The sequence below is a fragment of the Gopherus flavomarginatus genome, chromosome 4 (assembly GCF_025201925.1).
Source record: "Gopherus flavomarginatus isolate rGopFla2 chromosome 4, rGopFla2.mat.asm, whole genome shotgun sequence".
Classification (NCBI taxonomy): domain Eukaryota; kingdom Metazoa; phylum Chordata; order Testudines; family Testudinidae; genus Gopherus; species Gopherus flavomarginatus.
In genome coordinates, this window is record NC_066620.1 from 186,458,862 (window position 1) to 186,482,091 (window position 23,230).

General features: G+C 47.3%; 1 protein-coding gene across 2 annotated transcripts in view; it reads left to right on the forward strand.

Annotated features, from left to right (window-relative positions):
• Positions 1 to 23,230, forward strand: part of ASAP2 (ArfGAP with SH3 domain, ankyrin repeat and PH domain 2) — a 191,293-nt gene that overhangs the window by 129,269 nt on the left and 38,794 nt on the right. For both annotated transcript variants that reach the window (XM_050950703.1, XM_050950705.1), the window contains exons 17-21: positions 2,913 to 3,102; positions 5,156 to 5,241; positions 5,444 to 5,559; positions 8,551 to 8,618; positions 9,153 to 9,266. In XM_050950703.1, coding sequence (XP_050806660.1) covers positions 2,913 to 3,102; positions 5,156 to 5,241; positions 5,444 to 5,559; positions 8,551 to 8,618; positions 9,153 to 9,266 — 574 coding nt within the window. The remainder of the gene's footprint in view (positions 1 to 2,912; positions 3,103 to 5,155; positions 5,242 to 5,443; positions 5,560 to 8,550; positions 8,619 to 9,152; positions 9,267 to 23,230) is intronic.

Genomic DNA, 23,230 nt, shown 5'->3' on the forward strand with positions numbered 1-23,230 from the left:
TGGCCAGAAGGGTATCTGAGCTGAGGGCACTCATCTCGGAGCCACCGTATACAGTATTTCATAAAGACAAGGAGCAGCTCTGCCCACACCCCAAGATCCTCCCAAATGTGGTCTCACAATTCCATCTGGGCCAAGACATTTGTCTGCTGGTGTTTTTTCCCAAACCCTGTGCGGACACGAGTCACCACAGTCTGCACTCCCTGGATGTCCGTTGGGCGTTGGTGTTCTACTTGGAGCGCACCAAACCCTTTCGTAAATCTGCGCAGCGGATCTCCTCCTGGATTACAGACTGCATTCGGGCATGTTATGACCTCGCAGGTGTTCCAGCCCTGGCGATCATGGCCCATTCGACCAGGGCGCAAGCAGATTCAGCGGCTTTCCTGGCACAGGTCCTGGTCCAGGAGATCTGCAGAGCAGCCACCTGGTTGTCAGCGCATACCTTTGCAACCTACTACACGGTCGACCAGCAGGCCCGAGACGATGCGGTGGTTGGCGGGGCAGTCCTCTGGTCAGTTGCTCTGTGACTCCTGCCATCCTCCGAAGCTAAGCTTGTGATTCACCTAATGTGGAATGGACATGAACAAGCACTCGAAGAAGGAAAAATGATTACCTTTTCGTAACTGTTCTTCAAGATGTGTTGTTCATGTCCATTCCACCACCCGCCCTCCTACCCTTCTGTCGGAGTCACCAGCAAGAAGGAACTGGAGTGAGTCGGGTCAGCAGGGGTATATATGCACGGTGCAGTGGCGCCGCTCAGGCAGGGGCCCTGATGGGAGCCGCTAAGGGAAAAGTTTCCGACACTCATGCACGCGGCACGCATACACTCTAATGTGGAATGGACATGAACAACACATCTTGAAGAACAACAGTTACAAAAAGGTAGGTAACCGGTTTTTTCATCTACATGTTAATATTCCCTTTCTATGTCTGACTTAATAGATATAGAAACAGAAAGGAACCATCTGTTTACATGGTTAACATATAACAGGGAATATATATGAAAACACATACAATTAGTATTACCTCTAATTCTCTAACAGTATAGGCTTGCATTTCAACATATTACTCTCTCTAACATGAAATGGCTCTAATTACCATTTACATATCCTTTAATATGTCTCTAAAGGTTGAATCTGGGTCAATTAGCCAGCTAGCTGTGTAACACTTTGTGGCCTCTGTCACAGGTACAATTCACTCCCTTCTCCTACCTTTCTCTGGTGGGGAGAGGGGGAAGTAATTTGGGCATATAGCAGCAACAACATGCTCTAACTCATGTGTTCTATTAATTATTATGATTTGAATTACTGTAACACGGGTAGGCAACCTATGGCACGCGTGCTGAAGGCGGCACACGAACTGATTTTCAGTGGCACTCACTGCTTGGGTCCTGGACACCAGTCCGGGGGGCTCTGCATTTTAATTTAATTTTAAATGAAGCTTAAACATTTTGAAAACATTATTTACTTTACTTTACATACAATAATAGTTTAGTTATATATTATAGGCTTATGGAGAGAGACCTTTTAAAAACATTAAAATGTATTACCGGCATGCAAAACCTTAAATTAGAGTGAATAAATGAAGACTCGGCACACCACTTCTGAAAGGTTGCCGACCCCTACTGTAACACCTGGAAGCCCTATGACCCGACTCTATTGTGCTAAGCTCTATACAAACATAGAACAAAAAGATGATCCCTGCCCCAAGGAGCTTACAATCTAAGTATAAGACAAGAAGTGACAGATAGGGAAGTACAGGTAACCAGTGTGACAATATTGGTCAGCGTGCATACCAACAGCTCCAAGGCTTCACCCATTCCCTGCCTATATGTTCTGGTTATGGGAAGTAGTGGGCATACAGAACCTGCTTACTGTTATGAATCTGAATCCAAGGTCTGGGTAGTATGTGCAGGGGTGTAAGGAAGGTTTCTTGTACCCCCACACAAGCAACTAGTATAAACAACAAGCTATCTCAGTGCATGTTACATAGGGTTAGTGTCAGCAAACCAAAATATGAAGCTTTGAGATGACTCTCAAGCATAAATCTGGTATAATCATGAGCGCAATTTCACATCAGGGTTTTAGAAGAGACAAAATTGTTGCCAAATGTCTCAGTGTTTTTCTATATCACTGAGGATATTGGATGTTCAGTTCATCATAACTCTAATACAGTAGAACCTCAGAGTTATGGACACCTCAGGAATGGAGGTTGTCCGTAACTCTGAAATTTTCATAACTCTGAACAAAGCTCAGTTCAGACTCCAGCAGCTGACACTCCAGGTCAGGCTCCAGCAGCAGCTGAGTGTCCTACTCAGCGCTGGCATGAGCTTGCAAGCTTGTCGTCCTCCAGGTGGGGTGTGTGTGCATGCGTGTGTGTGTGTGAGAGAAAATAGTGTGTCCCCCTCCTGGGGGTAAAAACACATGCCCCTCCCGGTCTCCTGCTCTGTTGGCTCCGGCTGCCTTGGGCTGGCAGCCCCAGTGTCTTCACCCTCTAGCTAGCTGTAAGGGGCTGCCCTGTGTGGGGGGGTGAGGTGGGGACAGGCAGCCCAGATGTGTCTATTTTTAAAATGCAATACAGGCACAGTACAATATTTGCTTGTGGGGGCAGGTTGGGGGGGTGGGTGGGAGAGTGTTTGCTGCTGCCTGATTGGTTACTTCCGGTTTCACATGGTCCAGTTGACCGCTCAGTCTGGTATTTATATCTTTGAGGTTCTACTATAGTTGTTTTTTACACTGGATGAATAAAACAAACTGCATGTCATACATACGTATGTGAGAGTAGGGGACTATCAAAATTAATGTGAAACAACCCTTCCCCAGATTAGAGATTGTTTAAAATATTTTTGCCTGCTTATGTGTGTGTCTATAGAGATACTGTTAAAAGTTTTAAAAGTAAATTATATTCAATTTCAGGAATGCAAGAAAAGATTATATTACTGCCAAGTATATTGAGAGAAAATATGCAAGGAAGAAACATGTTGACAATGCAGCTAAACTGCATAGCCTCTGTGAAGCAGTCAAAGCAAGAGACATTTTTGGATTGGTTCAAGTATATGCTGATGGTGTGGATCTGACTGAAAAAATTCCACTAGCCAATGGACATGTAAGAGTGGCAAATTTTCCTATCCAGCCTTTTAATAAGAGATGCAGCATGTTTTTATTAACGAAAGTGACAACTAATAATTTTTGAGTAACTCATATAAGTCCTTGCTATTATAAGATGTTTTGTAATAGAAAAAGAATAGAGTAAATTAATTAAACCTCAAAATTAAAATCACTCTAATTTATTTTAATGATTTAAAATGCACTATTTAAAAACAACTCAAGTCTGTTTTCTGTTTTGTTTAAACCAGTTTTATTTGTCTTTTGGGGGGAGGGGAGAAAGTTTCTACAAAAGAATATCTTTCAACACAGCATGTGTAAGGATATTGAAAATTTAACATTTGGATTCATCTGATTGACATGCTAGTACAGTTTCATTCATTATTAGAATTGAAAATCTGGGAATATTTGGTCTTCCACATTTGTTGTTCTTGTAATCTGTTTAGGAAGAGATCTAATAATTGGACTGTTCAGAAAGTAGCCTGTAGTGCTAATGTTGCTTACTAATTGACTGAAAGGCCACACTGAAGAACATGAACATACAAAAAACAAAACAAAACAAAAACCTCTCTTTTTGGGCTTGATAACTTCAAGCTTTCTCAAAATACATTTGTAATTCTGTTTATATGTTTATACATAAATCAGAGCTTTCCAGTTTGATAAGAAAGGGATAACTAGATTTCAGGCTCAAAAATAGATTCCTTTATTGTTACTAGGAAGAATTCTCCAAGTGTTTTATACAGCTGTGAGGGACTTTAGTTTGTATGTGTTTTTAGTTTTGTTTTAATTTAGTTTTAAATTTGAACAGTCAGCTGGACAGCCTTTCTGGATATTGAACTCTGCAAGCATCCCCCTTTCTAAAAGCCCATATCTAGAATTAATTCACCCTTTAGGACTCAATTCAGCAAAGCATTTATGCACGTACTTAAGTCCCAGTATCTTCAATGAAACTTTTAAGTGCCTTGCCGAAGAGGGGGTGGATGAACTGGGGCCATAGCTTTTAAAACTACAGCTGGATTTTCCCACAGCAGGTCTGCATTCCTGTAAATACATTAACTCTTCTAGGTTTTGTGGAGTTGGCAGCTTGATGTAGTGTTAACTAAGCCTGGTTATAGAGTTAAAAGAATTGCATACACAGTGGTATAAAGGCCAGAAGTGGTAAATGCTGCCTTTTGCCATTTTCACTTGATTTTAGATTCTTTTAATAGATTTAATTTGAATGTCAGAATGTAACATTAGATCATCTAGTCCGATGCTCTGTATATTGCAGGGCATTAAATATCACTCAGATAACTCTTTTTATTAAGCTCAGTTGGACTAAAGCATTTCAGTCTTCAGGAGACTAAACTGTTATGTGCCACGGCCTGAGAACAGGAGAGACCAAGATGCCACTAATGCCCGAGGTTCTTGCAATGGCAGAGAATTGATTTGGTGGGGTGTGCCAAGATGATCCTAGCAAATGATCCAGGCTGTCTAGGAAGGCAAAAAACCTCCCAAGGTCCTTGCCAGTGTGACCTTTGGGAAAATTCCTTCCTGGCCCCAAATTTGGCAGGCAGTTTAACACTGAGCATGTGAGCAAGACGCGTCAGCCAGACATGTAAGAAAAAAGATTCTCTGTACTATGGAGTGCTTGTAAAGTTTGCTGTAGAAAAGAACACTCATAAGCAAGACCAGGAGTTGGAGACAGTGGTCCAGATTTCCAACTCACTGATCCCAGCATAAACAAAGAGTAATTCTGTTGATGCTTATGAAGTTCCATCAGTGTAAAACTAGTGTGGAAGGAGAATCAAGCCCAATATTTTCTGACATATTCTAAACTCTAAAGGTCTGGAGAAGAGTATTACATTCAGACTTGTAGGGAAAATGTGATTTTTATTTATTTTATTTATTTATTTATTTTAAATTTATGTTTTTTGTGAGGCAGGCAGAAATCAATATTCAGGAGTTGCACTGTTACAGTGTAAAATTTGTGCAATGTGTAATGTGAGATGTTTTCCCTAAAGATTCTTTGAGCTGATAGTCAAAAGAAACACTTTTTTTTTTTTTAAATTTAGGAGCAAGACGAAACAGCACTTCACCTTGCAGTTAGATCAGTTGATCGAACTTCACTTCACATAGTTGACTTTTTAATGCAGAATAGGTAAGTGTATAATTAATTATTAAAATGCAACTGTTTGAGCTATATGAAATAGTACTTCACATAGAGTTACAGTGGGAGCGAATTTGATTCCTAAACTTTAATTCTGTCTTTTGAAAATCTAGTTGCTCAAGTGTTTGTGGGAAGATAACTTTATTAGCATGTGGCTAGGAAATTAATTTGAAACAACTTTTTTCCCCAACAGCGGCAACCTTGACAAGCAAACATATAAGGGTAGCACAGCTTTGCATTACTGCTGTTTGACTGACAACGTTGAGTGCCTCAAACTGCTGCTGAGAGGGAAAGCTTCTATTGAAATAGGTAAAAGGATAATGTGTACTCCATTTCAATATTTGCTACTCTTGCAAATGGTCTCTGAGAAAAGTGTAGCAATGATAAGTGAAGATTAGCAATGCATCTGCATTTTCCCCTTCTATTGTATAACGTGTTCCACTGTATAATATCTCAATTCTTTTAGAAATGATTAAAATATTGATTTTTTTAAAAAATCAAGTTTAAACAAAGTAGGGTGGATTGATTAAAATTAGTGATTTAAATCATCAAGTGGAAAGCCTTGAGTTAGATCAGCGATTTTAATCAACTTTTCCATTTCGGTTTCCATTATCTAAAGGAAGATGCAGTCTCACTGGTTGATATAATCGTTAAAACATGTTGTTTTGCAACAAAATAGAGTCTTTACTCTAATTTTGGTACACCTTTTTCCTCCTAGGATGGTACGCTATAACTATATATTTGTATTTAAGCAATTTCTAGCAATAACACTTTGAGGTTCAACCCAGACCAGTGAGAGGTTGTGTTGCCACCTGCCCCATAATCCTGGGTGCCTGAAATGCTCTGCTGTGGCTCACAGCCCAGACACCAGCATCCAGCTGACAAGCATGTAGTTCCCTGAGTGTCTGTGTCCTTAGCAGGCTTGATTCAGTGGTCTAATACCAGCAGCCCTTCTAAAACACAGCAGCTCCACCCTGGTCTCCACCAGCCTTGGTAATTGCAGGGTGACCACAACGCACTGCCTGTCCCAAATTTCCCCAAAACCATCTGCCATGAAGTGTCCAGCCCTCTCCTGGAACACTGAGGGGAGTAATAAGATTTGTTGCTCCTTTAAAGAGACAAAAGTACAGCATATTACTTTAATTTCAACAATTCTTTCAATTCAAACACAGCACTGAATTGGATTATAGTAAAAATAAAACAAGTGTATTAATAGAAGGACAATAGGTTCAGTGATACCAAGTAGAAAGGATTGGACAGATTACAAACAAACAAAAGTAAAAATACATATTCTAATGGCTAAAACCTAACTTAACACGATATATACTATGCCCAATGTAGTTTTCTCACCATTCTTTGTCTGGCGTGCCTGACCAAACCCAGTGGCCAGACCTCAACACAGAGCACAAAATGTTTGGTTCCTTTGTCGTCTTAGATGTAGGATAAAGAAGGAGTCTCTCTCTGTCCCTTATATTCCCAAAGGAATTTTCTTTGTCCTGCAAGTCAGGAAGGCCTCCTGGGGATTTCATCTCCTGTATCTTTCTGAGATCCAGAAGCCATGTTAATTCTCTGTTGAGTTCAGTCTTAGGATAACCCTCACTGGTTTAGCTTAAAAGGTAAAGAAAACTATCATGTGAATGCAGCTTCCTTTTCTCTGCCTGATGACCAGGCTGGCCAGCCAAGCAAATACACATTCCATTGTCTAGGGCAAACTGGGCTTATGCACTGATTGTAAAACACATTTCAAGAACATAATTCTAGCACATATCCATAACTCTTTGAACACACCCCATATATACATCATGCAAGAATATTAATGACCAGTGAGTTATTAGTTTTCCAATGATGTAGTACATGCCGCCTTTTAGATACAGATTGTAAGAGTGTGTTAAGCATAGTGAGTATGTCAGGCCTGACGAGAGCTGCTGACATAGAGTAGTGAACTATCACTGGGCCTCTGTGTCATAATAGCTTAATACTTCAGATTCTTATTAAATGTACTTTTTTAGTATGTTAGATAATGGTGAATGAAATATCGCTTATTTACTGGATTGACTTTTTGCTCATGGTTTGTGTCAAACTGCATTAGGATGGTAACTGGAATTTAATTAAACACACACAAAAGCATGTAAAACGTATTTGTATTAAAACAACCTTAAGAGTTTTGTATACATAAACTTCCTGTATCAAACCATGTTTCACATTTCTAACTACATTATAATAAATGTAGGCCTTAACATATTTTGTATTAAATGCAGATTTCATTTTAAACAAGTTTACATTAAATTTATTATAATTTAAATACTATAATTAAAAAATCCAATTTGAATTTAAAAATCCAATTTTTAATTTAAAAAAAATGTATCCTCCCTGAAACAAAGGGCATAAACTAGTGTTTTTAAACAATTTTTGAAACCACACCATATAGCTAAAAATCCCTCTGTTTAACTGGCCTGTAAGCAGGCTACATAGTGGGATTTGTGGGAGCAGTAATAACTTATATTAAGTTATCACAATGAGCAGCAGCCAGCTAGATGCTGCTGTGGGGAACTTAACATGAAGGAAGACAATCAGTTTTAGAATAACTTAGTTTGGCTCATTTATTCAACTTAGTTCAGTTCATTTCTTGTGAAAAAAACCTAATATCATTCTGGAATCAATTAACAGGCGCAAGATATAGGAGCTTATTTTTGTACTCTTGTTTGGCACTGGTGAGGCCTCAGCTGGAGTACTGTGTCTAGTTCTAGGTGCCACACTTTAAGATAGATGTGGACAAACTGGAGCGAGTTCAGAGGAGAGCAATAAAAGGTTTAGAAAATCTGACCTATGAGGAAAGGTTAAAAACACTGGGAAATGGTTAGCCTTGAGGAAAGAAGAGTGACGGGGAGACCTGATAATACTCTTCAAATAAGTTTAGTGCAATTATAAAGATGACAGAGATCAATTGCTGTCCATTTCATTGAAGATAGGACAAGCCGTAATGGTCTTAATGTGCATCAAGGAAGAGTTAGGTTAGATACTAGGAAAATCTTTCTAATTATAAAGATGGTTAAATACAGTACTGGAATATGCTTCCAGGGAGGTTGTGGAGTCCCCATCATTGAAGGTTTTTAAGACTAGGTTAGACAAACATCTGTCAGAGATGTTCTAGGTATATTTGGTCCTGCCTCGAGGTCCCTTCCCGCCCTATATTTCTGTGATTCTATGCTTACATAAGTATAGGTGTACCTCGTTTAATAATGTGCTCATGTCACCTATTACACAAAGCAGTGTGACTTTTCTCTTCTCACTGAATTGTAGCCAATGAAGCTGGAGAGACGCCGCTTGATATAGCTAAACGTTTAAAACATACACACTGTGAAGAGTTGGTAAGTTTTGCATCTTCCAATATGATTTTGTTTTTATAAATAGAATTATTTCTGAACATGTAGTAGTTCATAGTGGGTATTCAGTGAGTATTTGCAGCACACAAATACCATCAGCATCTGTTCAGTGGCCTATAAGAGACGAACTGATGAAATCAGTCAGGTACCTCTTTGATAGGTGTCCACATATCAAAAACTGCCATAATAGTTAACTTATTTGTTTGGGAGTCTCAACAGAGAAGCCAATAATTGAAGCAAATAAGGCCTGAGTTACCCTCTCACTCCATAGCATTGTTGATTAGGGCAAGGCCAAGCTGCATCTGGTTTATTTGCTCTATGGATAACCCGATTTCAGTCTTCAAGCTTGCCTGTCCAATAACTTTCTGAAGCACTAAACTCTTGTTTTAAAAGACATAATCTTTGCACTTTAAAAGAAAAAAAATACTGATTTTTACATCTGTTCAAGGAAGTTCTATTTTAACTGTTCATAACTACTGCACATGGCACTGTCACTAACAGACTACTGTGTTTCCTTAGCTTATGCAAGCATTATCGGGAAGATTTAATTCTCATGTTCATGTAGAATATGAATGGCGGTTACTCCATGAAGATCTGGATGAAAGTGATGATGATGTGGATGAAAAGTTGCAGGTTTGTGCCTAACACTGTAGATTTAACTTTACAAACATGTCTTTTAAAAACATTTGTATGCTTTAGATAGAATGTTACATTGTTTTTACAGGTAAGGGTGCGGAATAATGCAAATGAAATTTCATAATGAAAATCAGTGGTTTTGTTTCCAAATGATTTCTTGAATTATAGTTTGTCTGCCTTTTCCTGTTGGTTTGATTTACAAAACAATTTAGTTTGTCGTGATCAGATGGTGCCTTTGTGATGTAAAGGAGGGAAATTGAGGCATGTGGTGGCTCCTCCTCTTCCCAAAGCTGGCATTTTAGTGATAGTCAGCTAGTGCAGAACACAGTACAGTTTGTTTCAGTAAATCAAGATTTTTTGTGTTTATGGGACGCATAGCAGAAGCTAACATCAAAGATAGGAAAGGTACCTTCAAAAGATAATGATTCATTATAGAATCTTCACATACATATAAAATGTCTGAGCTCAATGGCTCTGGTTTTGCAAAGAGTTATGCATGGGCATCACTTCAGTGCGATTAATGCTGTGCATTAAGTTAAGCGTGTTCATTGTTTTTTGCAGGATTGGGTCCTTAGCTCTGAATCCTCTCCGTAAAATGCATATTTTCCTTTCCATATTCTGAGCTGGTGCTAGTGATGGTTTTAGCGTAAAAATTTTCAGAAGTATCTGAGTGACTAAGTCTCATTTCAAAATGGAACTTAGCTCCAAAATGTTAAGGGTACTTAGACGCCTAAAAATGCAGATTTTTGCCTGATGAGATTTTTCAAAAGTGACTAGGGTCTACACACCCATTGATTTCAGAAGCATGTAGGTGCCTAGCATCCATTGCTTTCAATTGGAGTTAAGCACCCATGTGCTTTTGAAAATTCCTCTAGCTTCTGATCTGCGTCTTTAGATGCCTAAATGCCTTTTCATATCTGACCCTTAGGAGTTACTGGGACTGAAGCTCGTAAAGTATCTGTCACATTATACAATGAGACTTAGGCTCCCAAGCCACTTAGAGTAACATAAACAGATAGTTAAGGGTTAATGTCTCTTTTACCTGTAAAGGGTTAATAAACAGGGAACCAAAAACATCTGACCAGAGGACCAATCAGGAAACAAGATACTTTCAAATCTCGGGGGAGGGAAGCCTTTGTTTGTGTTTTTGAGTTTTGCTTTGTTCTCTCTGGGTCCTGAAAGGGGCTAGATGCGCAACCAGGTTTCTTACCAATCTCCCTGCTACAGTCTCTTATATATTCAGAATAGTGAGTATTAAGTAGAACAGGCGGTTCTTCTTCGAGTGATTGCTCATATCCATTCCAGTTAGGTGTACACGCCGCGCGTGCACATTCGTCGGAAAACTTTTACCCTAGCAACTCAGTGGGCCGGCAGGTCGCCCCCTAGAGCGGCGCCACCATGGCGCTCGATATATACCTCTGCCGGCCCACCCGCTCCTCAGTTCCTTCTTACCGCCCGTGTCGGTCGTTGGAACAGTGGAGCGCGGCTTAGCTGACCTCCACTTCCCTAGCTACTCGTATTTCTCGTATATAGTTACGCAGTTATAACCCTTTTATTTATATATTTGTATAGTTATACGTTTCTTTGCTAACATGGTTAGTTTAGTTAGCGGGGTTCGGGAAGTAGCCCCTTCCATGAACCCGGTCCCGGAGCCCATGCGGGGCTCACCGGTTTTTCGAATGGGCCGGCGTGCCAGAAGCCGCGGCCGAAGGGAGATCCACACGACTCCTGTTTCAAGTGCCTCAGGGAATCACACTTGACAGCTAAGTGCCCCATTTGCAAGGCTTTTAAGCCGAGAACAAAACGGTGTGGGATTTTCACTTACCCCTCCACCTGGGGCGCCGAGCGATGATCAAGCGGCGGGCAGTAGCGCCTCCTTGGCACCGGACCCCGCCGATACTACCAAGGCCTTTCGGCACCGGCCGTCGCCGGCACCGATATCGGCTCGGCACCGCTCCCTTCTTCCGAGGTCGAGAGAGCCTACGATTCCTGCTGGTGCCTGATGGCTCCCCGGCACGCGCCGTGGTTGAGACCCCCTGCTCCTGCTGCTTCCGTGCCATCTGCATCACAGCCAGGGAGCTCGTCTAAGTTGGATTACCTGGCACCGACACCTGCAGAGGCACCGATGACGTCGACACCGTCGTTTCCAGTCCCCCAGGGCCACGGAATCCGGTGCCTGGCAGCTCCCCGGCACGCGCCGTGGTAGAGCTTACTGCTCCTGCTGCTTCCGTGCCAACGGCACCGCAGCCAGAGAGCTCATCTAAGACGGATCACCCGGCACCGATGACGTCGGCACCGTCGATCCCGGTCCCACGAGGGCCGTGGAATCCGGTGCCTGACGGCTCCCCGGCACGCGCCGTGGTTGAGCTCCTGCTCCTGCTGCTTCCGTGCCAGCGGCACTGCAGCCAGTGAGCCCGTCTAGGTCGGATCGCCCGGCACCAACACCTGCTGAGGCATCGACGACGTCGGCACCGTCGATCCCGGTCCCGTAAGGGCCGTAGAATCCGGTGCCTGACGGCTCCCCGGCACGCGCCGTGGTTGAGCTACTGCTCCTGCTGCTTCCGTGCCAGCGGCACTGCAGCCAGTGAGCCCGTCTAGGTCGGATCGCCCGGCACCGACACCTGCTGAGGCATCGACGACGTCGGCACCGTCAATCCCGGTCCCGTAAGGGCCGTAGAATCCGGTGCCTGACGGCTCCCCGGCACGCGCCGTGGTTGAGCTACTGCTCCTGCTGCTTCCGTGCCAGCGGCACCGCAGCCAGAGAGCTCGCCTGAGTCAGATCGCCCGGCACCGACGCCTGCTGCGGCACCGATGACGTCGGCACCGCCGATCCCGGTCCTACGAGGGCCGTTAGGATCCGGTGCCTGACGGCTCCCCGGCACGCGCCGTGGTTGAGTTACTGCTCATGCTGCTTCCGTGCCAACGGCACCGCAGCCAGAGGGCTCCTCTGAGTCGGATCGCCCGGCACCGACGTCTGCTGCGGCACCGATGACGTCGGCACCGTCGGTCCCGGTCCCACGAGGGCCGTTAGGATCCAGGGCCTGAGGGCTCCCCGGCACGCGCCGTGGTTGAGAGCCCTGCTCCTGCTTCCGTGCAACCTGCATCGCAGCCAGAGGGCTAGTCTCGGTCGGATTGCCCAGCACCGACGCCTCTGAGGCACCGACAATGTCGGCACCGTCGATTCCGGTCCCACAAGGGCTATCGAATCCGGTGCCTGACGGCTCCCCGGCACGCGCCGTGGTTGAGCTTATTGCTCCTGCTGCTTCCGTGCCGACGGCACCGCAGCCAGCCAGCTTATCTAACTCGGATCGCCCGGCACCGAACCTCGGTACCGTCAACCCCGGTCCCACAAGGGCCGTCAAATCCGATGCCTGACAGCTCCCCACTATGCGCTGTGGTTGAGCCTGCTGTTCCCTCCACGCCGGAGACGTTACCGACGGCGAGGAATTTCATTGCCATGACAGAGTCGATGCTGCCTGATACAGTCTCTTCAGGTGACCGTCCTCTGTCAGCTCAGCAGAGCGGCACCGTTCATGATTACGGTCCCGCAGGCACTCCAGGTTCTGTCGACACGCCCGGCACCATCGGCAGTCCCGATGCTGTTTCCTCATCGGTACTGGTCACACTCGCTGCACCGCCCGGTATTCCGTTCGCCGACCCGCTGTCGGCGCCGTTCCGACTCCCGGCGCCGCGGCGGATACCTTGACTCCTGTAGTCTCTCCCCGAGCCTCGAGATCTCGGTTGACCTCCCGGCACCGTTCTGGTTGCGGGTCTGGATCTCGTTCCAGGTACCGGTACGCCTCCCGGTGCCGGTCCCCGGTGCCGAGTTGGGCAAGGTCCGAGTGAGTCAGAGACTCTGCCTGTGCCTTCTTTAGTACCTCCGTGGCAGTCCGCACACGCATCTGTGTCATTCCATATGCGCAGATTCTGTGCTCAGGACCATGATCCTGACATGATGGCCAGCGGGCGCCCGCCCCAATGCCGAAAGAGGCTTGGCGCATGGGCTTGCTTGGCCGCCAGGGTACTCTGCAGAGGCCCTACAGTTCTAGGTAGCAAAGCAACAAGCCTTGCTTAGCTGCAATACTTATAGCACCGGGGTGAAGGAGTTTTTCCTTCAGACCTCCCGCCAGGAGTCCGCTGCCGTCTCGGAGGACAGAGGAAAGGAGGTTCCCGGACCGTCCCTCCAGGCCTCGTTGGACGCAGCAGACACTGCGGCCAGGACTCTGGCCTTGGGCGTCGCCATGAGGTGCATGGCTTCAGGTTTCAAACCTCCGACGGGAGCTGCAGTTTGCCATTCAGGATTTACCCTTTGTTGGTAAAGGCCTCGTCGTGGCAGGGACAGCCCCAGGCTGCGAAGCCTGGTGGTCAATGGGCTCCTAATGCGCTCTCTAAGCATGCATACGCCGGCGATTAAACGCAGGCCTTTCTGGCCCCAGCCGCCATACTCTGTGCCTAGCCAGAGGCAGAACTTTGGCTAACGGCAAGGCCAAGGTGGTCGCGGACGAACGTCAGCCCCCTAAAGAGCCAAGGTCAAGGTCCCTCGTAATTACCACTGGGACCGGAGACGAACCTTCCAAGGTGTACCTGGGGACAGTGTATCACCTTTAATTTGCTCCAGCCCTGTCCCCCTTCGGCGGGCGAAAGGGGCGAGGGGTTTTACTCCCGTTATGCCCTAGTCCCCCACGCGGGCACAGGTCAGACCTTCCTGGTCCTGCACGGACTCAACCGGTTTAGAATGAGGTTGAAGTTCTGCATGGTATCCCTGGGAACCATTATTCCATCCTTACCTCCTGGGGGCTACTATGCCGCCCTGGATATGAGGGACGCGTACTTCCGTGACGCCATCTTCCCTCCGCACAGGAGGTACCTCCGCTTTATAGCCAACGGTCACTCTCCTGGCTTACGGACATAGTCGCCGCCTACCATCGATTCGCTTATCCGAGGAGACTCTGAGACACAAACCGCTCAGTGCGTGGACATCGTCACGGTCTTATTCACAGGCCAAGGCCTGATGGTTCCTATAGAGCAATCCACTCTGGTTCCCACGCAGAGGTTGGGCTTCCAAGGGGCTATCCTGGTCTCCTACCCAGCTGGAGCCTGCTTATCACACCTGCGGTTTTAGGCGATGGCAACAATCATAGGAGGTCGAAGGGCTTTCCTAACGACCTCGACTTGTTCTTGTCTCAGTCTCCTGGGTCCATGGTTGCCCGCAAGTTTGTATCCAAACACGCCACGTTCCGCCTCCGTCCTCGCCAAGTCCGGCCCACCTCGGCGTACCGCCCGGACAGGGAGCCAATGGTCATGGTGGTCACCGTTCCCTCGAACACCATAGACTCCCTAGAGTGGTGGCTACCTCCCTCCCTGATGTGGGCAGGGATGCGGTTTCATCCGCCCCAGCCCTCACTGCCCGGACGACGGACGCGTCATCTCTCTGCTCGAGTGCTCATGGTCACCCCCGGGCTTAAGGCCTTTGGTCTTCTTGGGAGCTGGCATTCCACATCAATGCCCCAAAAATGAGAGTAGTCCGCCTGGCGTGCCAGGGGTTCCGGCGGCAGCTGCGAGGCCGTTGTATCTCGGTGTTTACGGCCAACACAACGGCCATGTGCTTCATGAGTATCCGGGGAGGGACATTGCCCCCCCCTTTTTTGTCAGGAGGCCATCCATTTCCGGGTCTTTTGCATGGCCCATTCGATGGAGCTGGCGACGTCCTTTCTCCCAGGCGTTCGGAACGTCTTAACGCTTTGCCTCAGCAAGTCTTTCTGGTCTTACGAGCGATCACTCTGCCCCATGTGAGGCGTTCGGCTTTCCGGAAGTTGAGATGTTTCCTCACACAGACCTGTTCGCTCACTGCGAGAGCAGGAAATGTCAGATGTTCTGCTCCTTCCGAGGTCTCTCCGCAGGATCGATCTTGGACGCATTCCTGATGCCGTGGAGAGGCCAATTGCATTATGCCTTCCCACTGTTCCCACTGGTCCGCTAGGTCCTGCTCAAACTCCGCAGGGGCAGAGCGTGCATCGTCATGATCACTCCAGAGTGGTCCAGGCAGCACTGATTTACCATGTTGCTCGGCCTGTCAGTAACAGACCTAATTACCCTTCCACCCCACCCAGACCTCATCACTCAGGGCGACAACGGGCTTTGTCGCTCGGTCCTGCAGCTGGTTTACCTCACGGTGTGGCTGCTGCGTACCTGAGTCGGGGTGACGGGCAGCCTTCCACCTGGTCAACGGTCAGGGCCAGGTGGAAGTGTTTCTTCTACGGCTGCAATACGCTCGATCTTGCTCCTGCTGAGGTCTCGATCCCCTCTATTTGGCCTGCCTCTGGCCTTCAGCGGCAGGGCCTGACGGTATCATTGCTGAGGATACACTTAGCAGCCTCTCTACCTCCCAGCAGGCTAAGGTGGCCGTTCCCTGTTCTCACGATCTATGGGTTCGAGGTCCCTCAAGGGCTTGGAGCGCTTGCACCCTCGGGTGCACCGCCCAGCCCCGACCTGGGAGCTCAGCCTCGTTTTAACCAGACTTATGTCTCCCTCAGTCGAGCCGTTCACGACTGGCCCTCTGCTATGCCTGTCCTGCACGACAACTTTCCTCGTAGCTGTTACGTCTCCTCCCTAAGGGGTTTCGGCCTTTCATGTTACCCACAGCTCAACGCAATGGGCATAACCATTGCACTCCTTGGGCATCTGTGGAGGGCTCGCATTTATATTGTGCTGACAGACCCATCTCCTAAGGTGCCCCGGCTCTGTCGCGGTAGCGGGCCAAAGGAAGGGCTTGCTTGTTTTCCTCTCAGAGGATCTCATCTTGGGTGATGGCGGACATCCCCACTTGTTATGATTTGGCTCATATTTCACCAAGCCACATCACTATGCATTCTACCAGGGCTCAGGCTTCGTCTGCCGCCTTGCTGGCTCGTGTACCTACCCACGAGATCTGTCGCGAAGCTCCATTGGTCCTCGGTCCATACCTTTGCTTCGCAGTATGCCCTGGTTCAACAGTCAAGAGAGGCTGTGGCCTCTGACTCGGCAGTTTTCATTCTGCCGCATTTCACTCCGACCCCACCGCCTACGTAAGGCTTGGGATTCACCTAACTGGAATGGATATGAGCAATCACTCGAAGAAGAAAAGACGGTTACTCACCTTTGTAACTGTTGTTCTTCGAGATGTGTTGCTCATATCCATTCCACACCCGCCCTCCTTCCCCACTGTCGGAGTAGCCGGCAAGAAGGAACTGAGGAGCGGGTGGGCCGGCAGAGGTATATATCGAGCGCCATGGTGGCGCCGCTCTAGGGGGCGACCTGCCGGCCCACTGAGTTGCTAGGGTAAAAGTTTTCCGACGAATGTGCACGCGCGGCGCGTACACCTAACTGGAATGGATATGAGCAACACATCTCGAAGAACAACAGTTACAAAGGTGAGTAACCGTCTTTTATAGTCTTTTGATTGTTTTCTGTATTTGCAAATATGTAGTTTGCTGGAAGTATTTTAAATTGTATTTTGCTGGGGGGAGGCTTCTCTCTAGTGTCTATAAGCTGAAAGACCCTGTAACTTTTACCATCTAAATTACAGAGACAACTTTTACTTTTTTTCTTTCTTTTTTATTAAAAGTTTTGCTTTTTAAGACCTGTTTGATTTTTTTCTCCTTGTTGAGGCTCAAGGGAATTGAGTCTGTACTTACCAGGGAATTGGTGAGAGAAGGGAGGGGGGAAAGGTAGAATCCCTTTGTTAGATTCACGGAGCTTGAATCTGTCTCTCTCTCCAGGATAGCCCAGGGAGGGAACGCCTGGAGGGGAAGAGAAGGCGGGGAAACAAACCTGATTTCTCTGTGTTGTGATTCAAGGAGTTTGAATCACAGTGATCTTCCAGGGTAACCCAGGGAGGGGAAGCCTGGGAGAGGCAACAGTGAGGGAAAGGGTTTACTTGTGTTAAGATCCAGAGGGTCTGGGTCTTGGGGGTCCCCGGGCAAGGTTTTGGGGGGATCAGAGTGTACCAGGCACTGGAATTCCTGGTTGGTGGCAGCTTATCAGATCTAAGCTGGTAATTAAGCTTAGAGGAATTCATGCTGGTACCCCATTTTTTTGGACTCTGAGGTTCAGATTGGGTAAATGTACCATGACAGTTACTGGGACTGAAGCTCGTAAAGTATCTGTCACATTATACAATGAGACTTAGGCTCCCAGGCCACTTAGAGTAACATTTTCAAAAGTGCCGTAGTCACTTGTATGGGTAGTCCAGATGGCAGCCCATGAGCTGGATTCAGGCTTGTGGGATTATTCAGTCTAGCCCCCAAATGTGTCCAGTAGCAGCTGCCTAGAATGTGTGGCAGATCTAGAGCATTGCAGTGAAATGCTGCATGTGCCTGAGACCTACTCTACAAAATAGTGTCCTTCATGTGGCACGGCCTTGTATGCCCCATAAGTGTGAGGTCATGATGCATGGAGGATGTCATTTTGTAGAATGGGTCTTGGGCACATGCAGGGATGTCACTGCAAGAGTGGGAATATACCGATTGAAGATCAGTGCCATCTCTTGCAATCAGTGTGGGGTGGCGTAGTCTTTATTAACAGGAACAACCCTAACCAGCCCTGCACTCTGCTCTCCCTCCAATCCCCATACTTAAAGCCCTGTGTCCTGTGTGTCTGACAGCACTCAGTGATGGACTGCTTGGTTTCTCTCTCTAATGCAGCTACCATATTCCTGAGTTTCTTCCTTCCCAATGGACACAAATTAAACAACTGAATGAACTACATGACCAGACTAATCCTAATCTGTCCTGAGTAATTGCCAGCTCTCTCATTGAGCACAAGTTTGTCCAGTCTGAGAGGTCATGTTCGAGGTGAAATGAGAGAGAGAATAGGAGGATGTGTGTATGTGTGCGTGCGTGTGTGTGCACTTAACCTTGAAAGGACAGACGGGGCCTTCTCTGCCAAAGGCTGGTACAAGGCTCACAGGCTATGAGGAGTTTTTGCTTCTGTCTGAGCTATGGCTAGATTCAGGTGCCCATAGCCATTGAAGACCAGCGCACATATCTTGAGTCAGGAGTGGGAGGGGTATGCGAACTATTTGAAAGATCTCTGGTGGCACCCTGCCTTGATGTGTTTTTTCTGACATATAGCAAAGACAAAGGATCATTTCTCTTTGGTCGACAACCAAAGCATATCTGCCTGTTGTGTTTGTTGTGGTGTGTGGTCCATTAATTTTAAACACAGCACATTAAATAGTGGTGCAAAGGTAATCCAAGTTCAAGGGAACAAGTAAATGCAACTGCTGCATTAAGAAAAGTCTGTGTGGAGAAGAGACACTTTGACACTAAGTGGATTTAAACAAGATGACACTTTGACACTAAGTGGATTTAAACAAGATGACTTGTTCATTGAAAATAATGGACAACCACAGAGTCTTGTGTAGTTGGTAGTAATAGTTGTGTGGAAGGAGTATATCACCCAACATTACAGCATGCTATAGAAGACCAAATGTGAGAGGTACACTGAAGAGTCTTCTATCACTCATGTTAAGGACTTGGGAAAAACAAACAAACTTCAAAGCAGAGGCACATACTGATGAAATCTTCAACTGCATGACCCACAAGTCTGACTACATCTTATGAGGTCTTCCTTGAGCTAATGCGGGGTTTCTCAAACAGGGGTTGCCGCTTGTGTAGGGAAAGCCCCTGGCGGGCTTTACTGGTGTGTTTACCTACCCTGTCCGCAGATCCAGCCGATCGCGGCTCCCACTGGCCGGATTGCTGCTCCAGGCCAATGGGAGCTGTTGGAAGCGGCGGCCAGTAAGTCCCCCGTGGCCCGGAGCAGTGATCCATGGCCAGTGGGAGCCACGATAGACTGGACCTGCAGACAGGGCAGGTAAATGAAGGCTGAGGGGGGATATGCTTGCTCTTTATAAATATATCAGAGGGATTAATATTAGAGAGGGAGAGGAATTATTTAAGCTTAGTACCAATGTAGACACAAGAATGAATGGGTATAAATTGGACGCTAGGAAGTTTAGACTTGAAATTAGATGAAGGTTTCTAACCATTAAAGGAGTGAAGTTCTGGAACAGCCTTCCAAGGGGAGTAGTGGGGGAAAAAGACATATCTGGCTTTAAGATTAAGCTTGATAAGTTTATGGAAGGGATGGTATGATTGGAGAGCCTAATTTTGGCAATTGATCTTTGATTATTGCCAGATAAGTATGCCAAGTGGTTGGTGATGGGATGTTGGATGGGATGGGATCTGAGTTATTGCAGAGAATTCTTTCCTGAGTGCTGGCTGGTGAGTCTTGCCCACATGCTCAGGGTTTAGCTGATCGCCATATTTGAGGTCAGGAAGGAATTTTCCTCCAGGGCAGATTGGCAGAGGCCCTGGAGGCTTTTCGCTTTCCCCTGCAGCGTGGGGCATGGGTCACTTGCTGGTGGATTCTCTGTGGCTTGAGGTCTTCAGACCACAATTTGAAGACTTCAATAACTCAGGCATAGGTTAGGGGTTTGTTATAGAAGTGGATGGATAGGGTTCTGTGGCCTGGTTTGTGCAGGGGGTCGGACTAGATGATCATCACATTGGTCCCTTCTGACCCTAGAATCTATGAATCTATGAATCTATGAATGCACTGGCCCGGCCCGCCAGGGGCTTTCCCTACACAAGTGGTGACCTCTGTTTGACAAACACTGAGCTGGTGAGATGTAAAAAGCCTTTTAGGGATGGTCATGTGGTAAAAAAAGGTGTGCAATCCAGATGACTCATGCATTTGAGGATGGAAAAATGGAAAAGGATTTTGAGTGTCACTGTCTCACCAAACTATAGCAAGGAGGGTAAATGACATGAACAATAATATGTCCTCAAAACTCAAGACAGCTGCTGAAAAATGTACGTACTTATCTCTAGATGAGAGCATTGATACCAGTGACCTGAGCCCACTATTAATTTTCATCTGAACTATTGATGAGGATTTCTCTGTGCTTGAGAAGATACTGGAATTAGTTTGACTCAAGTACAAAGTAGGTGGAGATTTACAAGGTGCTTGCTTCTGCTGTGAGAAAATATGGCAGTTCCCAAGTGTGCTTGTGCATAGTCACAGATGGTGCCAAAGCAATGACCAGCAGTAAAGGTGGATTAGTAGGTTTGCTGAGACAAAATGGAGTTGAATGTCTTACTCTCCACTGCATCATACACCACGAGGCACTTTGTGGGAAATCTGTTAAAATTAGACTTTGTGTTGAAGTTATGTTCAATGTTTGGAAGCACATACATTTGCGGAAGCACATTCTCAGCAATGAAATGTCAAGTCAAAACTTTGCAATAAGCCGGAGAGCAGCATCCTCTGCTGCTGTCTCTGACTTGCAGCAATGAATATTGATGTTGAATTGAGAGATTCATGCAAGAAAAACATTTTCCTCAGTGTTTGTACTAAGAGTGAGCTATTCTCTGACATGTATTTAATTTTATTACTACTTAACACCATTCATGTCTTAATGGCCAAATGTGAAACTGAAATAAATGATCTGATTCTAGAAACTGGAATTCTATTTCTGTATTTGGCCCATGCAGTTGGCCCAAAATTAGCATCCAGCCCACAGCATTGAAGAGTGTGGCCCACCCTCATTTTATTTAAAAAAAAAATTTGAGAAGCATTAAAGGTGATCTGCAAAGGATTTTTTAAAAATGAGTTTATGCCCTCTTTTGCTTCTTTATGATGTATAAAGAAGGCCTGAAAGGCTTTTGTTAAGTTAGGTATCTTGTTAAAGTCTCTCCTTCCTCTCCACCCTCCCGCCCTAGCTATGTTTTACCTTAGAAGTTTCTGACTAGAAATCCTATCTCCTCTTGGTAGCTAAACTTTCATTAGTTTAGCTCTTCCAATATCACCATTTCATTAGTTTTCCAGTCATTATATAGTCTTCCAGCTTAAATAGGACCTATATTTCCAAAATTAAAAATAAATTAAAAAAACAACCCTAAACCAAAACTTTTCACACCCATTTATACATCATAAAGAAAGGGAAAAGGGTATAAGCCTATTGTTTTCCTTTGCTCATCACCTTTAAGGAATGTCTCAGCAGTCAAATTGTTGGATTAGCAGAATGGTCCTTGCCCTGTCATTCTGAAATAAATGTCTCCTTCACTGGAAAATCACTTCTGTTGGGAATACTATCTGTGCAGAATTCTTATTCTTGGGTCTTATTTCCTTAGTGCAGGAGAAATGAAACTTTTCTAGTGCTTGTGATTTTTTTGAACTTTGACAGCAACATTAATGGCATAAAGCATGAACCAGGTCCCCTACTGACTGCTGTGTGCCAGCCCCTGCAAAGTATAAATGCTACTTCTTCTTCGAGTGATTGCTCACATCCATTCCAGTTAGGTGTGCGTGCCGCGCGTGCACGTTTGTCGGAAACTTTTTACCCTAGCAACTCCAGTGGGCCGGCAGGTCGCCCCCTGGAGTGGCGCCGCCATGGCGCTCAATATATATCCCTGCCGGCCCACCCGCTCCTCAGTTCCTTCTTACCGCCGTGTCTGTCGTTGGAACTGTGGAGCGCGGCATAGCTGTCCTCCACGTCCCTAGCTCTCCTTGTTATCTCTAGTTATCGTTATAGTTGTTAGTTAGACTGTTAAGTATAGATAGTAGTAATTAAGTGTAAATAGTTGTTCGCCGGGGGCTCTAGCCCTTCCCGGCACCCGGCACCGGGCTCATGCCTGGTTCGCCGGGCTTCAAGCAGTGTGCGGCCTGCAAGAAGCCTATGCCTACCAGCGACCCCCACGACGCGTGCCTGAAGTGCCTGGGGGAATCGCACAGATCGGACAAGTGCCGCATCTGCAAGGCTTTTAAGCCAAGGACAAAAAAGGAGAGAGATCAAAGACTCCGGACTCTCCTTATGGAGGCGGCACTTGACCCGGCGGCTTCGCAGGCCGTGATCTCGGCGCCGGCACCGGATCGTGCCGGCACCGGAAAGACTCCTCGGCACCGACCTTCTCCGGCACCGGGTGCAGAACCAAGACCGTCAGCGTCTGCTACTCCGGCCAGGCAGACCCGACTGGAGCGCCCGGCCTCAACATCGGCCGCGGCGCCGCCGGCACCGTCGACTCCGGGCCCGGCGGGTCCGTCGAGTCCGGTGCCGCCAAGCTCCCCCATAAGGTCTGGGGTTGAGATATTGGTCCCATCCACGCCGGAGACCTTCGCCTCGGCACGGGACCTCATTGCCTTGACAGAGCCTACTCAGCTGCCACCCCCGGTACCTCCGGTGCGGGTCGCATCTAGAGGGAAGCCCATGATGTCGGCACCGTCTCGGGACTCGCGCTCGCGGTCCAGGTCCCGACGTCACGGCAGGTCGAGATCTCATCGCCGCTCGCAGTCCCGGCACCGCTCCCCTCGGCGGTACCGGTCGCACTCGCGGCACCGGTCGACCTCAAGGCGGTCGCGGTCGGACTCCAGCCGCCGATACCGGCACCGTGACTCCAGGAGCCAGTCCCGCCGTCACTCGCCGCACCGGTCGACCTCCCGGCACCGAGCTGGTGGCAGGTCCCGGTCCCGGTCGACCTCCCGGCACCGAGTTGGTGGCAGGTCCCGGTCCCGATCCCGGCACCGAAGCGGCGGCCGGTACCGGTCCAGATCCCGGCACCGAGACAGAACCCGGTCCCGATCTCGATCCCGGCACCGCTATGACTCCCGGTACCGATCCCCGGCACCTAGAAGATCGTCGCTGCCGACCCGGGCAGACCCTTACCAGCCAGGGTCGGCCCCGCCGTGGCCTTCTAGACAGCCGTCGGTCTCCTCACAAACGGACAGTGGGTATGCGCTGGGCACCGACCGGCAGGCGGCGCTCTTTCAGGACCCGCCACAACACGACCAAGGCCCGCAGCAGTGGGGGTTTTGGACCCCATGGGCATACCATCAAGCCCAGGGCCCCCAACAGCCTCCTGCTAGGCCTGCGACGGCGGAGCACAGGGTGCCGGAAGCCTCGTTGTCTCGCCCCCCTCCCT